Source organism: Manduca sexta, chromosome 16 (genome assembly GCF_014839805.1).
Source record: "Manduca sexta isolate Smith_Timp_Sample1 chromosome 16, JHU_Msex_v1.0, whole genome shotgun sequence".
NCBI classification, from domain to species: Eukaryota; Metazoa; Arthropoda; class Insecta; order Lepidoptera; family Sphingidae; genus Manduca; species Manduca sexta.
This window is the reverse complement of record NC_051130.1, coordinates 8459447-8480944: the sequence shown is the minus strand read 5'-3', so window position 1 is coordinate 8480944 and position 21498 is coordinate 8459447. Positions and strand designations below refer to the sequence as shown.

General features: G+C 32.2%; 3 protein-coding genes across 4 annotated transcripts; 2 read left to right on the top strand and 1 right to left on the bottom strand.

The window, feature by feature from the left end:
* The first annotated feature begins 669 nt into the window (after window positions 1-669).
* On the top strand, window positions 670-15365 carry LOC115444220. Of its 2 annotated transcripts, none has more exons than XM_030169910.2 (18): window positions 670-922; window positions 1199-1310; window positions 2100-2215; window positions 2763-2833; window positions 2913-2975; window positions 4542-4617; window positions 5786-5890; window positions 6291-6421; window positions 7052-7151; window positions 7677-7748; window positions 8259-8326; window positions 8442-8527; window positions 8963-9152; window positions 9617-9740; window positions 9850-10046; window positions 10642-10783; window positions 13151-14667; window positions 14788-15365. In XM_030169910.2, exons 1-18 carry the CDS (start codon window positions 915-917, stop codon window positions 15165-15167), a joined length of 3558 nt encoding a protein of 1185 aa, XP_030025770.1. In that variant the 5' UTR covers window positions 670-914; the 3' UTR covers window positions 15168-15365. The 2 variants fall into 2 exon arrangements, with proteins under 2 accessions (XP_030025770.1, XP_030025769.1); XM_030169909.2 differs by having other exon boundaries at window positions 2913-4202.
* A 532-nt stretch (window positions 15366-15897) lies between these two features.
* On the top strand, window positions 15898-17191 carry LOC115444225 (TM2 domain-containing protein almondex). The gene is made up of 4 exons (XM_030169914.2): window positions 15898-16090; window positions 16168-16409; window positions 16649-16770; window positions 16847-17191. Exons 1-4 carry the CDS (start codon window positions 15997-15999, stop codon window positions 17124-17126), a joined length of 738 nt encoding a protein of 245 aa, XP_030025774.1. The 5' UTR covers window positions 15898-15996; the 3' UTR covers window positions 17127-17191.
* On the bottom strand, window positions 17183-19324 carry LOC115444224 (X-ray repair cross-complementing protein 6). Its single transcript, XM_030169913.2, has 2 exons — window positions 19145-19324; window positions 17183-19073 (listed from the first exon to the last, which is right to left on the bottom strand). Exon 2 carries the CDS (start codon window positions 19001-19003, stop codon window positions 17243-17245), a length of 1761 nt encoding a protein of 586 aa, XP_030025773.1. The 5' UTR covers window positions 19004-19073; window positions 19145-19324; the 3' UTR covers window positions 17183-17242.
* Window positions 19325-21498: the final 2174 nt, after the last annotated feature.

Here is a 21498-nt window from a genome sequence, read left to right as displayed (position 1 = left end):
AAATAAAGAAAATTTTTAAAAACTAGAAAGCCTTTGCTTTGTTACTATTTTTAATAATGGATTAGTTTACAACACTTAGTACGAGGATAACATAAAGCTATTGAAACATTATACACGTTTGGGACATAATATAGCTATTAGCGACTAAAAAAGCTACTGGATTAGGTCTGAATTCCGGTCTGAATTTAGAACGCCATTCCAGATATTTAAGTTTGGCTTAAGTGATTTGAAAAAGTTGGCAACACAGAAATTTGATGGCTGCATTTGTTTCCCTTGGTGTTTCCATTTTGATAGAATAATCTCTTTTTCAGAGTGAAATATTGTATAGGTCCGGCGTTTTTTTTATTGCCATAAGGTATTTATTAGACTTTGGGGTAACCACCACTACTTTATTATTATTAAATATTTCATAGCTCTAATGTTTTAAAGAAAATTCAATCGATTTGTAATATTCAACATTATTTACCCACCGTTTAATTGTTCTACCCAGTGGTAAAGATCGTTTTTAGACGATATAATCGTAGTCAGATTAAAAATTTATATAGAGAATGGTCTAGTTATACTTCCTACAGCATAAAAAGCTATCTAATAATTTTCCCTATAGCTTTGGGGATTTTAAGATATTTTTTTTATAAAAATTAGGGTAATATCGAAATTGTAAGTGGAAACATTGGCGCTTTGCGCTTGTTGTGTTGTGGTTTTCAGGTTGTCAAATGTGGATTATAAAAAAGATTTTCGGGTTAGTTTCAAAGAGCATCATACTTTTACAGAAAGTTAGTTTTCTTCCAAAACGTAAAATTCTCATTGATTAATATTTTCATTAAAAAAGAAATAATTGAAAGTTATTACGTTTTATGTTTCATCAAATCTTTTTATATTTTGGAAACGATCGATAACGGTGATTCTCTACCAAAATGTCGGGGTAAGTTATAAATAAATTTGATATTTTATTAATTAATAAATATATGTAAGTAGTTCTCATTGTAGCTAAAACAGTTTGAAGAAAGAAGATATATTTTATAGCGTTTAATTAAACATTATTTGTTTAAAATTTGGTAAATTTATTAAAAGGCGGGATAAAAGCAACCTGAAATGTGAAATGCTATCATAAAATTACCCACATTTGCTTACAATTTACTTTATGTGAGGATTTTGATATATTTTAGTTCATAATCCAATTATTTTATTTAATTTACAGAAAAGTGTATACTATGAAAGAAATGAAAAATATAGTCACCTATTTAATTGAACATCAAGCTTATGGCGAAATTAGAGGAAGAAAAATGTGGGTAGATTATGCAAACTCTAATGTGAGTATTTAATTTTAGTTTTATATGATATTATCAATGGGGCATTAAATCTGTTAAAAAAAATATAGGAATAATTAATTTCAAGTTTTTAACATCCTGTTTTTTTTGTACTCATTGAATGAAGAAACTAACTTGCTGTTCGCGTTAAGCAATATGTCCATTAACAGTTGAAACACCATGCAACACCTTAAATTACAAAGTATGGTTTGGTATTCCACTGCACTTGTCATCAAACAACAACCATATTACCACCATCAACCATATTATGTCCAGTAGTTACAATGGCTACAATGTGTTTTAAACCGGAACACAACAGTGAGCACACACTGCTGCTTGACGGCAGAAGCAGACATTGCGTTGGATATTAAAAAATAGAAATTCTGTACTTATAATACCAGATGCATATCAAGAAATACAGGGTCATTTTGTCATTGCATTACTAAATGAAACCACATACCTATCTACTTGGAAATAACACTTTACAATAAGGTACTTGAGCCTTAGATGTAAAATAAAAAAATGTAAGATTTGAACAAAATAAATATTAATAAAAAGTGATTTTAATTTTACACGCCCTAAAGCCACTACTACTACTTTAATTATCTGAAAACCTAGAGAATACTAAAGGATTCTAAGTACATTCTCAAACTTGAATGATGAAAAATTAATTTTGTATTCTCATTCCGACAGTAAAATTGTCATTTCACATTTGTTTCTGTTAGGTATTCATATCACCAGTAAATGCTATGATTATTGCGAGAATGTAAAAGGGTTATGTCTTCATTTTAGGCTACCACCAGGACCTGGCAGAGTTTAAAGGAAACATTTTTAAAACGCATACTACCAGATATCCACAATCCTTACTACAATCTGAGCAGAGAACAAATAATTAGTTTCAGACAGGGGTGAGTACTCAATGGCAGTTTATAAATCTGTCTTATGTTTCATCTGAATTTTTACCTCCTTTTCTTGCCTTAATGAATTAAATAAAACTCCATGGTCTTTAGCATCGGGCATAGGTCTCCCCCAAAGGAAACAAATTAATATGTTACAAACAGTTTGCATGCAGCAACTTCATAAACTTAGAACTATGAACAGGGCTATGTTGAGCAGGGCCTTATAGATAGCTCTGAGTCAAGTTAAGACATCAGTAATAAAAAAGGAACAATGGCACATATTTCACAGAAAGGAATAAAATGTATTGACATTTAATTTATCTTCAATAACCTTGTTTTACAAAATGTAAATTAATATCTACCTGCTTATTAATAAAGTTCATTTTATTTCAAAATTTTTAGAACTACACATGTGAACATAATTTCTTGTGTAGTATTTTGAGTATAATTTATTTTGAGTATAATTTACTCTGTAATTATTGTTAACTATAAACATATTTGACTACTATTGCTTTGTGCTGAAATATTTCAATTATCTCAATGTATTTTATTACAGATATGATGTTGAACAAAGAGATAAAATTAAATTAGAATTCCAGCCTGTTGGTGATAACTCCAAAAGTGACAGTATAGTATATTTTTCAACCAAATATACATTTGCTCCACATTTTTTTTTAAATTTTATAAATCTTATTGTAAATTTCAGCTGAAAGCAATAAAGATAATGATCTGCAAATTGTAACCAGCAGTGATGAAGCAATCAATCAAGGTGAGAATGACAAAACTTCCAATGTAACATCAAAAGATGTTACTGTACCAGAAACTTGTTACAAAACTGTTGATGACCTTCGAAGGGATTTGGAGTCACCCAGGATTGATGAACAGAAGAGATCAAAGCATTCAAAGTTGGAGGAACTTCCATCACCAATACAAAATGCTTTAAAGGATTTTGAAAGTGATATTGAAGATGTACAAGATGGCAATAAAAAAAGTTCTACTACAGAAGGTCAAGATGTATCAGATGTTAATCCAGTAAAAAATACAGATAAATGTAAGCCAGATTCTGTTAATGGACTTCAAGATAAAAATACGAATACACTTGAAGCTACATCAGAAAAAGAAAAAAAGTCAGAAAACACAACAGAAATGAAAGATACAGATAATACTAATAAAAATCTAACTGGTGAAGTCATTGCAGTAGAGTCCGAAAATAAGAATTCAGTTGAAAAGGAAACATCTCATGACATTTTGGAAATATCTTCAACAAACAATAAAGATAGTGACACAACAATTAATAAAAGTAGTGAAAACCAGGAAACTGTAATTACATCTATGACCAGTAGTGTTCAACCATTGACAAATTCAGATACTATTTTGCCTAACAATCAAGAAGGTTTGAATGTTCAAACCAAAAACAATAATGGAGTTAACAATGAGGTGGATACTAAGAACAGCAACAATAAGGTGTTAAGAAAAAGAAGCAGCTCTGCCGAAACTGTATTAATTGATAACAAAAGACAGAAAACAGACTCAATTACAAACACATCTGATAAGAATTGTGCACCTGGTGAAAATGAAAGCGAACCTGAAATATTTGATGTTAATGATTCAGATAATGAGAATGTTACACATATTCAGACATATGAGAAAGAAACAAATAATGAAAATTCAAGAAAAAGTGATAATGAAGTACAACCAACTCAAAATCCATGTTTGAATAGCGTCAGTTTATTTGCAGAACGATTCAACAAAACCAAATATTCAGATTCAGCTTCTGATGATAATTTAGCCAAAAACAGGGATCCAAAACCATCAGGATCAAAGGAGGTCAAAAATGACAATAGACAAGAAGACAAAGATGATGTAGTTGTGTTAAAATCTCATTCAGAATCTGAAAGCGGAGAGGAATCCCCAGGAGTAAGGCGCCGGATATCTAACCGCATGGCTCAAGCAAAGAGGAAAAAAGCCTTGGCAAATGTTTTTGGACTTTCCAGTGGTAAGTTATATGCAGATTGGATGAGACATTGGATTTCAGAAATGAAGTTTAACATCCTGGAGTAATGATTTGATCTATTTTATACTTTGATAATAAGTTTTTATGTTTGTATTTTGTATGTTAATTGTTCTATCAGTAAAACTAAAGTAAAACACTACACCAAATGAAATGTATTATATTTATAATTTCTTATTGCATGTTTTAATTTATTTTTCCATATCATCTTGTATATCTATTGTTTTTTTGAACTATAGCTCTTTTTTTATTATATGAGAAACAACTGCATATAAAATAAATATTAATATTGTAAATTAATTTTTCTTCACATTTTAATTTAAGGTGCAGTTTCATCAAGGCGGAACGGGAAATCAAGTCAAAATCAAATGCGCCGGCCACATAATGTTCCTCAAGTAAAGTACGCACTGAATTATATTTATATCTCTAATTATTGAAAACAGTTATAATTCGACGGCCAACCTTACAAATCCGTGCTTTTCAATCAATAATATTAATTTACTTCTTACTTGTAAAAGCATAAGTTTGTGATAATGTTTGCATATAAATTGTTAAAAGTAAAGAAGCCTGAGCTGAAAATTCCTGTCCTAAATTTGCATATCGGCTACTATTCATTACTAAAATTTGATGTTGCAAAAAATGTATTTGTATTTATTTATCTGATTATTCAAATACAGCTGGCATGCAAATGGTGCTATGGATCGCTACCATGATCTAGTTAGATGAATGTTATTTTCTAAAGTTTTATCCCAAAACATAGACGGCGAGAGTGGGTGTAAGGGGGTACATTTGCACCACTCTATCCAGAAATAAAACAAAATAATAAGTCAATGAATAAATCTGCGATAATACGATCTAGCGTCAGCAGATGTTTTATTATGATTAAGCATATTTAAATACCTGTGCTATTTGAATTGGAAAAAAATATTAACTTATTAAGGCGATACCTCAAGGTCCATTTTCATACATTTTGTTTCACCTTTAATCTGGGTAACTAAACAAGTATTGGCAAGTAAAGAATTGGATATTTCTGCCTTTATAATTTCGTCATATTAAATTTTAAAGGCCGAAATATCCATGATTATTAATTATTTTTACGTTTTTCTTTCAACTGCGAGAACTAATCACTAACTAGACGTGAATTTAAATTCTTTACTTGCCAATACTTGTTTAGTTACCCAGATTAAAGGTGAAACAAAATGTATGAAAATGGACCTTGAGGTATCGCCTTAAGTTTTATTTTTATTGATTTGATTGACGAGACGAGCTTGCCGTTCTGCTAATGGTAAGCGATACGACCGTCCATAAACAGTAGAAACACTATCCTTGAATTACAAAATTTTGTTTGATATTCCTCTGGGCACGCCATCCTGAGACACGAAATGTTAACTTTTATTATGTCCAGTAGTTACATTGGCTACAATGTTCTTCAAACCGAAACACAATAGTGATTACACACTGCTGCTTAGCGGCAGAAATAGACATTGCGGTGGTACCTACCCAGAGGGGCTCTCACATTAAGAGACCTACCAGCAGTCTTGTACTAAATAGTTTTATGTTTTATCCAGGGATGAAACAGTGTCTGACTCAAGCGAGTGGACAACAGACACAGAGCAAGACAACTATATCTCACCGCCGCGCGGGCGAAAGAATAGGATGACCAAGAAATATTTGTAAGAAGCTTTTATCCTAAATATTAATTACATAGCATAGAATACATACACACAATTTGCCTTTATCCTTGAAAACGTAGGTAATTGCAACAAGGGCACCCACTTTTTGCGTGTGTGTTCCGTTGATGACGTGATGGAGCGAGCCTATCGCCATATCGGACACAAATTCCAGACTCTGGATTGATATTGATAGATGAGCCCAATATCTCTGCTTGAACTGGGATTCGAAGCATATTTGAGACAAATTATGAAATCATGTTTTTTTTTAAACTGGCATTATTGTAATTTTATTTATGTTAACTATGTGAACTGTATTTAAAATGGCATCTTTTCGGCGCTTTTAAGCCTTTCAATACTTAGCATTTAAAACGTTTATTTAACATACATTTTCTTACATTAGGAAACCGAAGTCTACTCGAATATTATCCCTAGAAGAGGAAGGCGGCTTGTTCGTCATGTATGGCAAAAGGATATACCCACTCGTGAAAGATGGCAGGATTGTAAAGAACTATGTCATCTATGAATCTAACAGTAAGTTTCACCATAATAAATCACACACATACACACAAACACACACACGCGCAAGCACTCACACACACACACACACACACACACACACGCACGCACGCACGCACGCACGCAGGCACGCAGGCACGCACGCACGCACGCACGCACGCACGCACGCACACACACACACACACACACACACACACACACACACACACACACACACACAGGCGCGCGCGCGCGGGTATTTCCTCCCAAGATGTGATAGGGAGCAAGCCTATACTCACATAAATTCCAGGCTCTAAGCTGATACTGAATAGAAAAACCCAATATAATTTTGCCCGACCCGGAATTCGAATCCGCGACCTCAGCGCATTATTCGTACGGCAATACAACACGACGCATATTTCATATTACTCATATGATATGTATTTGTCTCAAATTTATTTATTTATAATTAAGACAACCAGTAGTTGTTACATTATACATAGCTCCAATAAAATATAACAGTAATGATAGGTTTAAATGCACAACATTTTAAGGTGTCACAGCATCCATTGACAAAAAAAAATAACACCACACATATTAATATTAACTAGACATACATAATTAATGTGTACAATTTTTCAAATTCATGAATTACATTATTTTTAGGTGATTCAGGATTTGAACAAGACTCATATTGGAAAGCTAAATATGCTGAGTTGAGGAAAAAATATGAGGAGCGCAAAAAAAGCAGAGAACCATCGGAAAGGTATATTAATTGCTTATATATTATATTATGTGTATATATGTATGTATGTGATATTACTTTAACAATATATTATTATTAAAGTAATATCACATACACGGACATGGAGAGAGTAATTTTCTAAAGCAGAACCAGTGCCCTTACCACAAGAAAAATACAAGAAAGAACTATCTTTCATAACAGTTATAAAATATTTTCCAAACTCTATTGAAATTTAATCTATAACAGGTTATAGATATTAAACATTTCTTTTTTCAAATTGTTTTTTAAGATATCATTTATATGTCTGTGGGGTCCTGGGGTTGACCCAAACCTAGCTTCAGTTATGCCATAACTAACCGCCGTTTCCACTAAACAGTTCCTATCTCTTTTTTCGATCCTTCGCGAAAATGGGCCAATCAGAACAAAGCAAATAACTTATTTTGATTGGTTTATTCTTGGGATCGGAACGTAGATTGTGATTAAGATTGTTTATTTAACACAGCCGTAAATGTTCTGCCGTTTCTGTTAACTCATATACATTTTCAGATTACGAGAGAAGAGACCGCGATCTGTTTCCAGAGAGCCGTGTTCACCTATACTCCAGTCAAGTATACGCAAGTGTGCATCACATTATGTTATTTGTTTATTTTTGAGGGCCTGGTTTCGATTCCCAGGTTGCCCCATGATTTGTTGTAACAAGATTTGAGTTGTCAGAAGAGACAGCTGGTCTCAATATCTTACTGATGGTATACAAACAGTTGACATGCTTACTTTTGGTGGTTATCTGTTTCTATGAACTAAGATAGATAAGAATACTGTATCTGTGAAGTTTAGCTATCTATCGGAGGGTCGCATATGATTACTGTCATTGTCAGGTTTCGTTTTTATCAAAGATGAACATAGGCCTATTATTCATTGTTATAATAATCTATTCAGTATTTTATTTAAATTTGCTTTATGTAAAATCAATAATCTAAATTTTTTAACCACCTATAAATAAATTATGCTGAATCTATTTCCAACGTGATTAAGGAAACATGTTAAGCTGACTACACAATTAAATCAGATTAGCCTGTGTACAAATAGATATAAGAAATATATAATTGAATATGTTAAAAATTGTCTCAGAAACCCGCCACCCGCACAAAGTCACGATATCCATGCACCTTCAACCAGCAAAACACACCCAGCCATTGGTAAGCATATTGAAGTTTGAAATTTTTATCATTTAATGTTAATTATAATTTTTGTGTTTATAAAAATAAATAGTATTTCATACAATATGCCTAATTTAACTATTAATACTTTCAGAACATAAAGAAGCTGTAACAGAACATCCCGTTGAAAATAAAGTGTCATCAGAAAAAATAATGATTAAATACACCATAAATAATGCAGTATGTATGCTTTTTGTTCGATTTATAATGTCCTAGTACTGCAATTACTTACATAATCAATCAGCCTTTTGTCGTTCACTGCTGTAGTTAGGCTTCCCCTAGTCAGCATCATCTATCAGTGCCATAAAATCATGCTAAATTTTTAAAATTAGCTTAGTTAGTTTATAAAAAGTTTAGTAACTGTTGTCGTTCAAGTGTAACGTGAAGACGAAAGTAGGCAGGCTGGCATAACTGTTTCAATCATGTAGGGATGTTTTATCTCTTACTGGTCGACGTTTTCTTTGGGCTTCATCTCACTTAACAACAGATGCAGTAAAGTTGCTTTACAGTGCTAGAGTAAAAAAAACTATGTAGTAAATTAGTAACTCTACATATTTATTTTAATATCTTTACTTCAAAGTAACTTTAGATTTGAAACAAATTGATACATTGCAGGAAGTACAACTGGAAGGTCATTGGCCACAAATTTGTCCAATATTCGATAAAGTACTCGACATACTGCCAAAGAAGATGGAACCACAGAATGAAGTAACTGTAAAGAATAGCAATAACTCGGAGGTGCATGAACAGCCGAATGTGATCAGCAGTGGCCAATCCACGCCTGTCATCGTAACTGGTGATCCTGGTGAGTGAGTGATTGATTGTGATTCGGTTTGCAAACCGAAAAAAAAAGTAGGGTAAATAATGATTTAAGTTTATGCGCATGTTTGACGTGGAAATAAAACTATTTTCCGGATTTTATCGCGGATTTTTAATATTCTGTATAATTATAATATCTAGTAAGATATTGTTACTTTTAGTTACAAACGATCCCAATCGCCTTTTTAATCTATCTCAAAAATGGGCCAATCAGAACAAAGATTTTTTTACATGATTATAATGACTTATTTTGTTTAGTTTATTCTTGGAATCAGATTGAAATTGAGATTGGGATCATTCATTAAAAAATATGGTGATAGTCATGTTTTTTTAGGCTGTGTGTCAATGATACTGTGTGGATTGAATATATTTTAAAATGATAGGTTAAGTGTGGCAAAAAGCTAACATTTTTTTATCGCAAATATAAACATGTAAATTTATTACTTTCAGTTGTCCAAGAAAAAATAGATAAATTAGAGAGTGAAATATTCAAAGAAATTGAAGAAAAAGATAAAGAAGAACAAATTGAAAATGAGAAACAGGCTAACACAGACTATGTTAATGTCACTAACAGGTAATTCACTTTTCAAACCTTATTAATGAACTCACTGAGTTGTCTTATTCCATAAACATTAAATTATACGTGGCAAATAATATAAACTAATACAATTTAAAATATCTAGAAAAAGAGGCAGACCATCCAAGCAATCTACGTCACCGGGGTCACCCAATAAACAGCCAAAACCATCTCCGTCAAAGAAGGATACATCTACACAATATTTACCAAACACAGTGGAGGTCAATAAAAAACAAAGTGATGTGAAAAAAAGCCCAGAAGTAACGGCTCGACGTACTAGGCGGTCCATGAAGGCAGCACTTGGTATAAATTTTATTAAAATATATTCATGTCTATTATTTTATTTTGCTATCGCCGAAGATAACATGTAATTTTAAATTTTAATATCCCAATTCCTTAATAAGTATAAATTTTCCTCTATATTAGTATTATCCGGTATGTTAAATGTTGAATTTAAGGTTATAGCTTAAGGTCCATTTTCATACATTTTGTTTCACCTTTAATCTGGGTAACTAAACAAGTATTGACAAGTAAAGAATTTAAATTCACGTCTAGTTAGTGATTAGTTCTCGCAGTTGAAAGAAAAACGTAAAAATAATTAATATGCATGGATATTTCGGCCTTTAAAATTTAATACGACGAAACAAAATGTATGAAAAATGGACCTTAAGCTATAACCTTAAACAACACCCTTTATATAAGTACATGTCAGAGAACTATTCTCTCTCTCTCTCTCTCTCTCTATCCCTCTCTCTCTATCTCTCTATCCCTCTCTCTCTCTCTCTCTCTCTCTCTCTCTCTCTCTCTCTCTCTCTCTCTCTCTCTATTGACATTCATAAAACCTTATTTTATATTGATTAATGACCAAAATGCTGATTTATACTATGGCATTTCACAGACGCAAAAGATGAGTCTAAACCAACCCGTGGGACATCGAAACAAAATACCATAACACAGGAAACTACGGAGGAACAAGTTCGGTATAAATTCCCGCAAAACATGCCACAGACAACTAACAATAAAATACAAAGACCGAGAAGGTATTGAATAATGATAATGACTAAAAGAGTCTGTTTCACGATTCTATTAAATAAAAAAGAAAATGCAATACTATGAGATCATGAAATATTATTTTATTTGTGTTATGTTTTACTTTGTAAAATATTATAATCTATTGTTAGACGATTTCAATAAACTATCTCGATTTCCCGCTATCTTTCGATTGATCCAAAAAATAAACTTACATAAATAAGTCATTTGTGAGCATGTCAAGCAAACTTTATTCTGATTCGGTCGGTTTTCTCTATGTAATGATTGGAATAGTAGATGGAAATCAGCCAAACACATTCCAAATCTATAGTGTAGAATGCATCAATTAAATCTGTTGTTTATTAATTTGACGATATAATATGAAATATTGAACACAAGTGGTTGATTTTGATATGTTTGAATTTTTATTTATATTGGATTAATTTTAGAGTATTCTTTGGCATATTGTGCTTTTTTTACCCAAATTGTTTGTTTATTGTATTATTTAAAATGCGTCAATCGTGAAACAGACACTTAACACAACTATATATAAGTATTTAATAAGTTAGTATAGTTTGGGAATGTCAATTTATTCTTAATAAGTTATTGAAATATGAATTTTGTGTTTATTACATTTTAGGTACTATTTTTAAATTTCTTTTGCCAAGTTAATAATGATTTCTTATATACAAGTCGGGATTTTGTTATGTAGCCAAGTTCGATCTAGTGTTTTTAGGACAAAAAGAATGTCTACTTCTCATATAAAACTAAAATGTATGTATAAATAGAAGTATTGAAATGTATGTGGGTGTAGTAATATCATGATAAAATTTAGACTTAGCATATTCTAGAAATGAAAAAGAAAGTACAATCTATTCTAATATTTAGAAGATAAGTACTCTTGAATAAGACTTCATACTTATTAAGAATATCTTGATACTTCCTGCAAAATTTTGAATTTGATGACTTTCTGGGTTACAGTTTTAACTGTTGTTTATGTAAGACTTTTTAAATATGAGCATTTAGATTTTTATCTCAACCAGAATCGTGGAATTCTTCCTGTCAAAATATAGTTTTATTTGTTAGGTTATTAATAACATTTTTTTTTTATTAACTACTTGTATCCCCATTTTACTAGGTATGAAATTATTAGCGATTTTTTTACAAATCCTTCAGTATTAGGTTATAAAAAAAATCCATCATTTTATCATAGAAAAAAATGTATTTCAAAACAGTCAAAGATTTTACATAAAGTTTTACATTCTTATTCCTCATTAGCATGTATAAATATTATGATTTTTTTAACAATATTACAGAAAATTTAGGCAATAAATGTATGAAGCTGATTAGGTACATTGAGATCACATATCATTATCATAGATTTTAAATTTGTGTACCATTTATTTTATATTTATACTTTTTAAATCATGAGTTTCAAAAAAAATTGTGAGTCAATATATTTTACAGTCACATATTACTATTAATTATAATCCGCTCGCAAATGATAGCTGCTTTTTGTGCGGAGTTAGCGGTGCAATTTGCATACTGTAGACATAGAGAATGGATGGCGGTTATCCTGTCAAATTAATGTTGGCAGAAAATATTGTACTACATTCTTGATTGTTCCATGTCATATTCGTGATGATTGGTTCATATGTGCAGCTTCGTTGATAGAATAATCGAATATATGTGTGTATTAGCAGTTAACAGGTAATATGTATAAACGATCTCAGTTTTAATCTTCGATCGGACCTCGAGCGCAAACCAATGTAAATAAAGTATTTGTAAGCATGTTAAATAATTTCACTCTGGTATGTCTATTTTTGCGATCGTTCCAGAGATAATGAGCAGGATTGTCTATTGAAGTTGGCCATAAATCGCTTTATGACTTTATATAGATTGCTAAAAAGTCTGTAATTTTTCAGTCTATTTTCTATGTCTATGTTATGTTATATCCTTGCCTCCTCAGTGCTAGCACCCTCTTTCCCTGTCTACTATTGACTAGCAAAAGCGCGCGGAATATATTATAATCTAATAACTAATGTTTTGAGATTATATCCCTAATATATTTTGTCTTTTCCTATTTTTAAATCGAGGCAGTAATTAAGAAGTTAGTTTGTATTTAATATTAAACGTGATGTGTAAATGGGAGCAGGTGTAATTAAGGTCAATAAACTATATTCCTTTCTTGTGTATTTTATTTTCTCTTAGTATATTTAAGTTCCTTTTTACTTTTTAAGATAACTACTTTTGGGTAAGTGTTATAAAAACGCTTTTGTTGAACCTGCTTCCATTTTTGCATGGCTTTGCTTTTATTGCTATTGTATCGCTTGTTTTTTGCTTATCACGGCTATATACATAATTGTTTTTTTTAACAGCTTTGCCGATCGAATAGTCTATCAAGATGATGATTCCCTTATTGTATCAGAGAGCACACAAGGTTATCAAGACTCTGATATAAGCCCAGTAAAAATGAAAAAGAATAGAAAATCAAAACGATCGACAATTGCTCATAGAAACAAATTACAAAGCAAACGCTATCAAAGAAGAACATACCCTTATTTGATACAAGACGCATCCACAGATTCCACAATGACCTCATTTTCTGGTAGCTTAAAAAGTAAAATATCTCAAAGTTCTAGCGACATTTATAAGTCCGATTCATATCAACACTTATTTCCACGTAGTAGGTTATCTTTTAATCGTCTAGAACCAATTAGTGAGAAGAGTCCAACTGTCAATGAAGTTGAAATGAGACCCGTTGAGAATGTCTGCAGAAACCAAATATATACTGATTCAATGGACAGTGACTTTTTAACAAACGACAATATTGGAGTAGGTAGCTCCAGCAGTGTTTCTTTGCCTCTGTCGCCAGAGTTATCGATTGTTGAAGATATAACGATGGGAAAAGAACTGCTTAACAGTATTAAAGATTATCATAGTATGAAAGATGCTCAAGCAAATGAAGTTATTATGGCCGAAGAGCAAAACAAATTTTTGATAAGCGAAGTAGATATAACGATACCTCTGATGGAACAAAAATGTGTACTTCAAAGGAATAATGTCGATCTTGTCCTAAAGAATTCAAATACCATGAATCGAAAACAGAAAACATCAGTGTCCGAGTCCCTGTTAAATAAAATTGGCACAGTTCATATCAACGACAATTCCTCTGTTTCTGATTCGCTAGATGTACAACTACGTAATTTACTTCTAGAAAGCGCGAAAAAAATGAGTAAGACTTCAGAAAGTAAAGAAAATAATATGGAAGTAGATGAAAATGTCACAAACACCATGCAAAAGCCAAAAGCGAAAAGGCGTTGTTCGACGCCCCGTAAAAAGAAAGAAACTGTAAAATCGAAGTTACCGACCAAAACCACAATTGAGGAACACTTGGAAACTTGTTCATATCGCGGCAGGAAATCTTGCCCTCCTTCGACACAGATTCAAAATGAAAATTCTATTAATATGAATGAAATAAATGAAGACGTTAAAAATAAACAAAAAGGAAGAAAGAAAAGGGATATCATTAAAGTAAAAATTCTTAGACCCAGGAAGAAAAGTGTTTCGAAAGAAGGTAGCGGAGAACTAACTCAAAAGGCGAGTAAACTGTCAATATGTACTGACAGCGGCATAAACGGCACAGAATCTGGAATATCGTTTCCAATTTCCAACGACACTGTGGAACTAATACACAATCATTCAGAAACTTGCCTCCATGCTAACGAATGTTTGGAGAATAGTGTGGAATTTGTGGATGCCTCAACTACTTTAATATCAGTTAATAGTAATTCTCTGACCACTGAGTGGCAAGATAGCAGAAATTTTAAGGATGTGGATGATATGTCTCTCTGTTCATTAAATAACAATGTGAAAGGTGCTCTTCCCTGCAATAGTAAGTCTTGACTTTTTTTTAATAATGTTTGTAACCTGCTTAGCTTTGCAAATTTTACACTACATCATAGCAATATAATGTTAATCAACACGATAGTTTATAGGTTTTCCTAATTTTCAGATGTGGAGTGTATTCAAACCTACACCAGTGGAAATAACAATGAAGCAATTTTCAAAAGTCCTGCTCATGATGAAATTTTAAACAGTAGTCTTATCACTGAGGATTTGTCTGACGAGGCGCCTGCGCAGCCAAGAGTACCGGCGCTTCCTTCACGGTGGTATCTGCTTAGCGAAGAGGAAACCACTAACACTAACATTGTCTCACCTCCAAATTCCAATACGGGTGGTTGTGGAGCGAATTTGAATGAGATATTTCCCATAACATGTGCTGTTCCTGATTTGTCTACGATTACAGAAATGTCTAAGGAAAATGATAGTAGGAAGCCATTTGGCTTGGATAGCTTTTCCAGAGATTCAAATTCCCAAAACATCTTTTTGTAGCAAACAATATGGTAAGGAAATATAATATGCAACAGTTGAAGTATGGCATAAATCTGTGTACATAATACATGTTATTTTCCTCAACTATACCTGTTATATATAGTTTTAATTTATTATATGTTTATGTGTATGTTGATTGTTGTAATAAGTAACATTTATAGTATGCAGAATGAAGTTATAAAATAATAGAATATAAAAGTGTTTTTTTTTTGTTAAGCCTTATAAATAAACTTGTGATTACTTCGATATTTGCAGTTTTAATAAAACTATTAGACTATTGCTAATTGGTATATAATATATACATAGTATAAGTGCAGCTCGCGGTCTCGCCTATATGAAACAGCTTTGCCGCTAAAGTCCCTAAAACACCATGGTGCTAGTGCCATCTACTTAAACAATCTAATACTAAAAAAATCGCTAATTCCCATGAGAGCAAATTGTCAACCTTTCTATTAAAGCCAAACGTCAGGATATGGTCTATCCGTGTGTTAAATAAATAAATCGGTTCAGTTCTTACTGCTAACAAACATCCAAACATTGCTAGATACTGGCGTCGGCTACCTTTTTTGATTGAAATATACCAACCTGAGTTTCTGTGTTTTCTATGAAACAAATCTGTCTTATCAAACAAGATCAGTCTGCACGTAAGACCAACAGTATGGTCGAAAAACCAGCAACCGGCTGAAAGGCTTGACGTCTGCACGGACATATAAAAAAATAAAAGTCGACTGTCACTCTTGACAGTGACATTTATTCCTCTGACATTTATCATTAAAAAGTAAAACAAACTTACATTTTGTGAAAAATATTATTATGTTATAATTTCAAAATGCCGCGAACTCTTCCGTTGAGAATTAGTATAAGAGACTGTTTAGTTTTAGTTCTTTTAGTTATATTTAATACTATTCACGTAACAGACATGGGTGAGTATTGATTCAATACATCCATGTATGAATAATGAAATAATGCTGCAAGAACTAATTTACTTTATTATTGATAGCTTATAACAACATGGATATACACAGTAAAGAAAGCAAAATAAAAGAGGATTCGAACGACAAAGGTCTCAGCTTTAGTGAAAATGAAGAGTATTTGAAAAATTGTCCTTCTGGAGATCAAGAAAATGTCATGGAGTGCTCCAGTCTACAATACCCATGCATCACTTGTGAGCGAGGCATAGACTGCCGTTACGGAGGCTTCTATAATTATACTTGTAATGTACAACCAAAGATTGTGTGTAATGTAAGTAATCACCTTAACTTAGAATTACTTGGTAAAAGTACACCATTAAGTTGCTGTAAATATTCCTTTTAATATATTGTTATTAAATTGTAGCATTAATCAATAAAATATGGACTTTATTGAAGTGATTCTATGTATTGAAGAAATAAAAAAATATATTTATTCATAGATCCTCTTCCAATCATTGTTTTATATAATATATTCTTGTATTTAGTTTGTAATCATTATTTTTGTTTCAGGGTTCAAAAGTATTTAACAGAACCGCTATGTGTCGATTTTGTTACCAAACAGACAAATGGGAGCATAGATGTGATCAAAAAGCAAATTGCAATTCATTAGCATCACCATTAAAGTATTATTTGTAAGTACAAGCTTAAAATTACTTCACAATAATAATTTTTATTTGCACAACACTTAATTTCATGAATTTATTTCAGAACCAACTGCACAGTGTCAGATGAAGTCATATGCCTGGGTAGAAGGAGATTTCTAAAGAAAATTAGGTGTTCTTGGACATCAGGAACTCGCTGGGGCACTGCACTAATTCTTGCCTTAACCCTTGGAGGTTTCGGTGCTGATAGATTTTATCTGGGCCACTGGCAAGAAGGCATTGGAAAACTATTCAGTTTTGGGGGACTAGGAGTATGGACCTTAGTAGATGCTCTTCTGATAGGAATACATCACCTAGGACCAGCTGATGGATCACTTTATATTTAATTCATGGGAATCTTAATGTATGTTTGATTTGTGTTGCTGATAATAAAAGTCTGTTATATAAAAAATTTGTTTAATTAGTACAAAAATATTACTAATATTATAATATAGTGTGCATTTTACAAAATATAATGTTCATAAACAAGTTTAACAAGCTCATCTTTCTTTTTCTTTTGGACAGAAATATTTAAACTTTTTAATATTTGTTTCAATTGGTCCACATTATATGTCTTTTCGACTTTCTTGTTTTTAATATTTTCCCTTAACTTATCTTGATCAATTTCATCTGTTTTGGATTTTTTCTGGCCAGAACTGGAAGCTTTAGACTCATTTACTCTTTTAGTGGCTACTGCTCCAAAAGGTCCAAATAAATTATAAAACTTATCATCATCAATGTGCTCAAAAATTTTCTCATTTGGTTTTGTTGTATCATGTATTTCAGCAACTTGAGAGTCCTGTAGCGCTTTGGCTTCAATAATTCTATACTTTGATTCTAGAACTGGATTTTCAAACATTTCTGGCTTGTATTCAAACTTGAGAGAATTTACAATATCATACATAAATTCTCTTTGATTACTTGTTATTTTAATATCTTCAGTCATTTCGTCTACAACAGGAAGTTCCCGCAAATTTTCCACAAATGGAATTATTATGACATCAAATCCCACATCTACATTTATGCCAAATGGTTGAGTGCTTGGAGAAAGTGCAACTAGCCTTGGTCTGGCATTTACCCTTGCACGCAGTGCACAGATAGCCACTACATTCTCTTCAACACATGCTTGATATAGTGCTTTAAATGCAATTGTTGAACCTTCTATCTTTTCTTCACTGGGAAATAGGAAATAACAATTATCTATATACCATTTTTCTTTCTGTAGTATGTTAGCAGGTTTAAACCCTAGTAGTTTTAAGCTGTTTCCTCCAAAGGGATTCTTCATCATCTTCATTTCAGTATCAGTGAATTCAACTTTTTCTGTACCGAAATCTTGGCCATGCAGAATCTCTGTTTTGACCGCAGGTACTTGCTTTATTTCTTGTTCTTGATCCTGATCAACATCCATTATGATTTCTTTCATAGTTTTTATTGAACTGGTAATACTTGCACTAGTTTCTTTATGTACATATGTAGTTTTAGGATTTGTCTGACTTTTCAAAAATTTATAGATTTTTACACCCATTGTTATATCCTTACCTATTTCAAAAGGTAGCTGTGATATTGTTAAATGCCTATCGGACTGCATTATCAATTTATCTTTTATCTTTTCAGAATCCCAAATGGGTTCGGGTAAGGCAACATCTTGATCTTTATTGGCTTCGCTTACAAAGTCTTTATAGAACTGATCAATTTCATAATTGGATTTGCTTATGTTAATAATTTTGATTTGGATATCTGAACGGAATATCTCATGAACATTTTCCAATGTTGGTTCTTGATCATCTTCGGCTGGAAGTTGATCAAGTGAAGTCAACATTACAATTGTGCGACTTGAGAGTGTTTTCTTACAAGCTAAAAATGCTTTGCTGCATTGGGCTAAAACCTCGGAAAGCACCAAGTCTTTAGACTGCTTAATGCTGTTCACATCTGTTTCTTCAAGTTTCTTATAATCATCCAATGTCGGCGAACATAAAGGAAAAATTTCCTTTATGCTTTTTGTTGCAAATATTGATGTACTATCATCATCAGTCCCGTATAAATATATTCCTATGTAGTGTGAACTTTGTGTCCTTAGGTAATGACGTATTAGCAGACATGTTGCGACATGCGCCTGTATCGCCGATTTCTGCGACTTGGGATCGAAAATGTTAATAAGTATGATAGTGCCCGGTATCCCGCGCATTTGCGTTGAACCCTCATCTGATTCTGTGTCCGAATCCATATTAACAGTCAAATCTTTGAGATAATGAATACAATGAAATACCGGTTGAGGTTTGTCAGTTTCCTCTTATCTAAAAGAAATCAATTCAATAAGTTACGGCAAATATAATTTATTTTGTTACTTAAATAACAAAGTACTTACAATAGATGTTAAATTGTTTAGTTTATATAGATTTCAAATTGTTACAATAGAAGTTTTAAAGTGGACCAATAAATAGAGATTGACTCAGATTGACGTTTATATTTTGTGCGCTGACCAAAGGCGCTGATGACTGCCGTCGTATGTTTATGCTGATAAACAATCAGTGTTACCTGTATAATATAAAAATGAAATACGCAAATGTAAAGGGCATGGACTAACTACTATTCTTTTTTTTAGAGAATAAATAATTTAATGTTCATTTGTATTAAAGAAAAAGAATGTCGCCCTAATTCAGAAATAATCAATTAGGTTTTTTAGGTACATCTAGCCACGACCTCAACGAAGAGAATCCCAAAGAATTGTAAAATAAAGTTTACGGCCTCAAGTGGAAGAATTTGGTACTATGGCCTATAACATGCAAATATAATTGTTGGTTGCAACTGCAACTACGCGAAAAACATTTCCCGCTACAAGTCCCAAAAACACTGTAGCGATTCATAGCGCCACCAGTACGACGCTAGAGCTATCGATGTAAAAAAAAATGGTTTAAAAATTCAATTATTCTATATGGGTGTAAATTACAGTAACAAAAAGTAACCTATGTGTTAATTCAGAACATGATTTACCTGTGTGCAAAATTGCATCCACATCCGTACATTCCGCCTGTGAAAACGGTTATCTATATTACTTAATTAAATTAATTAGACAAAAATAAAATAATAATAAAGGCACATAAATCCTCTTTCACGAAGAGAGTTCTATAATATGCATACCACAAAATAAAAAGAAAAACAAAATGACTTCAAGAACAATAAAAAGTAAACACGTTTGTAAGAACTTTCCATCACAGGGAAAAATGGTCGGAAGACTTTGACTAGTTCTGTTAGTGTATACATTTATTAATAAAACACTGATAGAATAAACATTAATAAAATAAAACACTGATAGAAGTGAGGTATTTAGTTATTTTCTTTTAAAGTTCCATTTCCATAATTCCAATCTTAAGCTTTGAGTCGATCCTGAGAATGAACCAATCAAAATAAGTCATTTTGGAAACATGTCAAAAAAAAACTTTTTTTGATTGGTACGTTCTCGGGAGAGATCGAAAAAATCGATATGGATTGTTTATTGAAAACTGCGCTTACTCGCTATAAACGACTATTGTTTGTGAAGATCTTCAAATGAGGAGTTGTATAGGTGACCCATCAATAATACGAAATACTGTACTAAAAACATAGTCTGGCAACATTTTAAATATAAACCGCAATGGTTACGTCATTCGTTTTGGCTGGACTTAAATACAATACATCCGGAATGGCATTCTGAATTCAGACACGATATTATTTATTTCATTCAGTTTATATTACAAGTTTTAAATGGATGTATATTTCATTATTATTTGTGTTCAACTGATATAAATGCATGCATTTAGAAATTCCAGTTGAATGGCCGCAATTCCTGCGAACAATTTTCGTATTTGATCTGATAAAATATAGGTAGGTATATGCCCATCCAAAAACCAGTTACTTATACAAAAGTAATATCTACGCCTATTGCCTTAGGTAATAGATTAAATTATTTATTGCAAAAAAATATTAAGTAGTTCCAGTGCCCATGCCCTATGCTGTACGTTGCTCTTCTGGATTCAAGACAAGTAGATAGAAATTTGTATATATATGCTTGTATAAAATTATTTAAACTACCTGCATGAAATTTTCGGTTTGCTTCTGTAATATTCTTCTTTGATTTAGGATTAAGAAGGAATTTGAACAATGTGAACTCAGCCTAGAAATCCTGTTTCGTCGTCAGTTATATTACGACATTCACAAGTATTCCAATGTTCTATTTAATTTATATTTATTTTTTAAGTATCAAGGATTGACGTCATCAACATCAGGAACATAATATTATGAAACCTACGTTTTCGATTTCGTATCTAAAATTTCACTTTACTTATTATCCATGTAGTACGTTGTATGAGGTACCTAAAGATTATAATATACCTATTACGTGCAGTAGAACCTTTCCAGAAGGTCTATTCTTTTTTAATTATAAAAGTATTTACGTAGGTAATATAACTTTATAATTAAGAAATATGTAGATATAATTATAAACATACAGTAATGTCGGCGGCTGTCTCAAAACTTATGATAAACATTTATTTTACTAAGTGGTTTGTCGTTAATAATCTGGTCAGAGAAAACTTGCAAGGTCCTCTCAGGGTGTAATAATTTGTGTGTCAGGGAGGCAGAGGGAGGAAACCATTAGGTGTGAGGAGGGCGACAGAGAGTTTGCGCAGTATGGGCGGCGCGAGAGGGTTGCGCGATCCGTCATTCGTACTCGAGCCCACAACG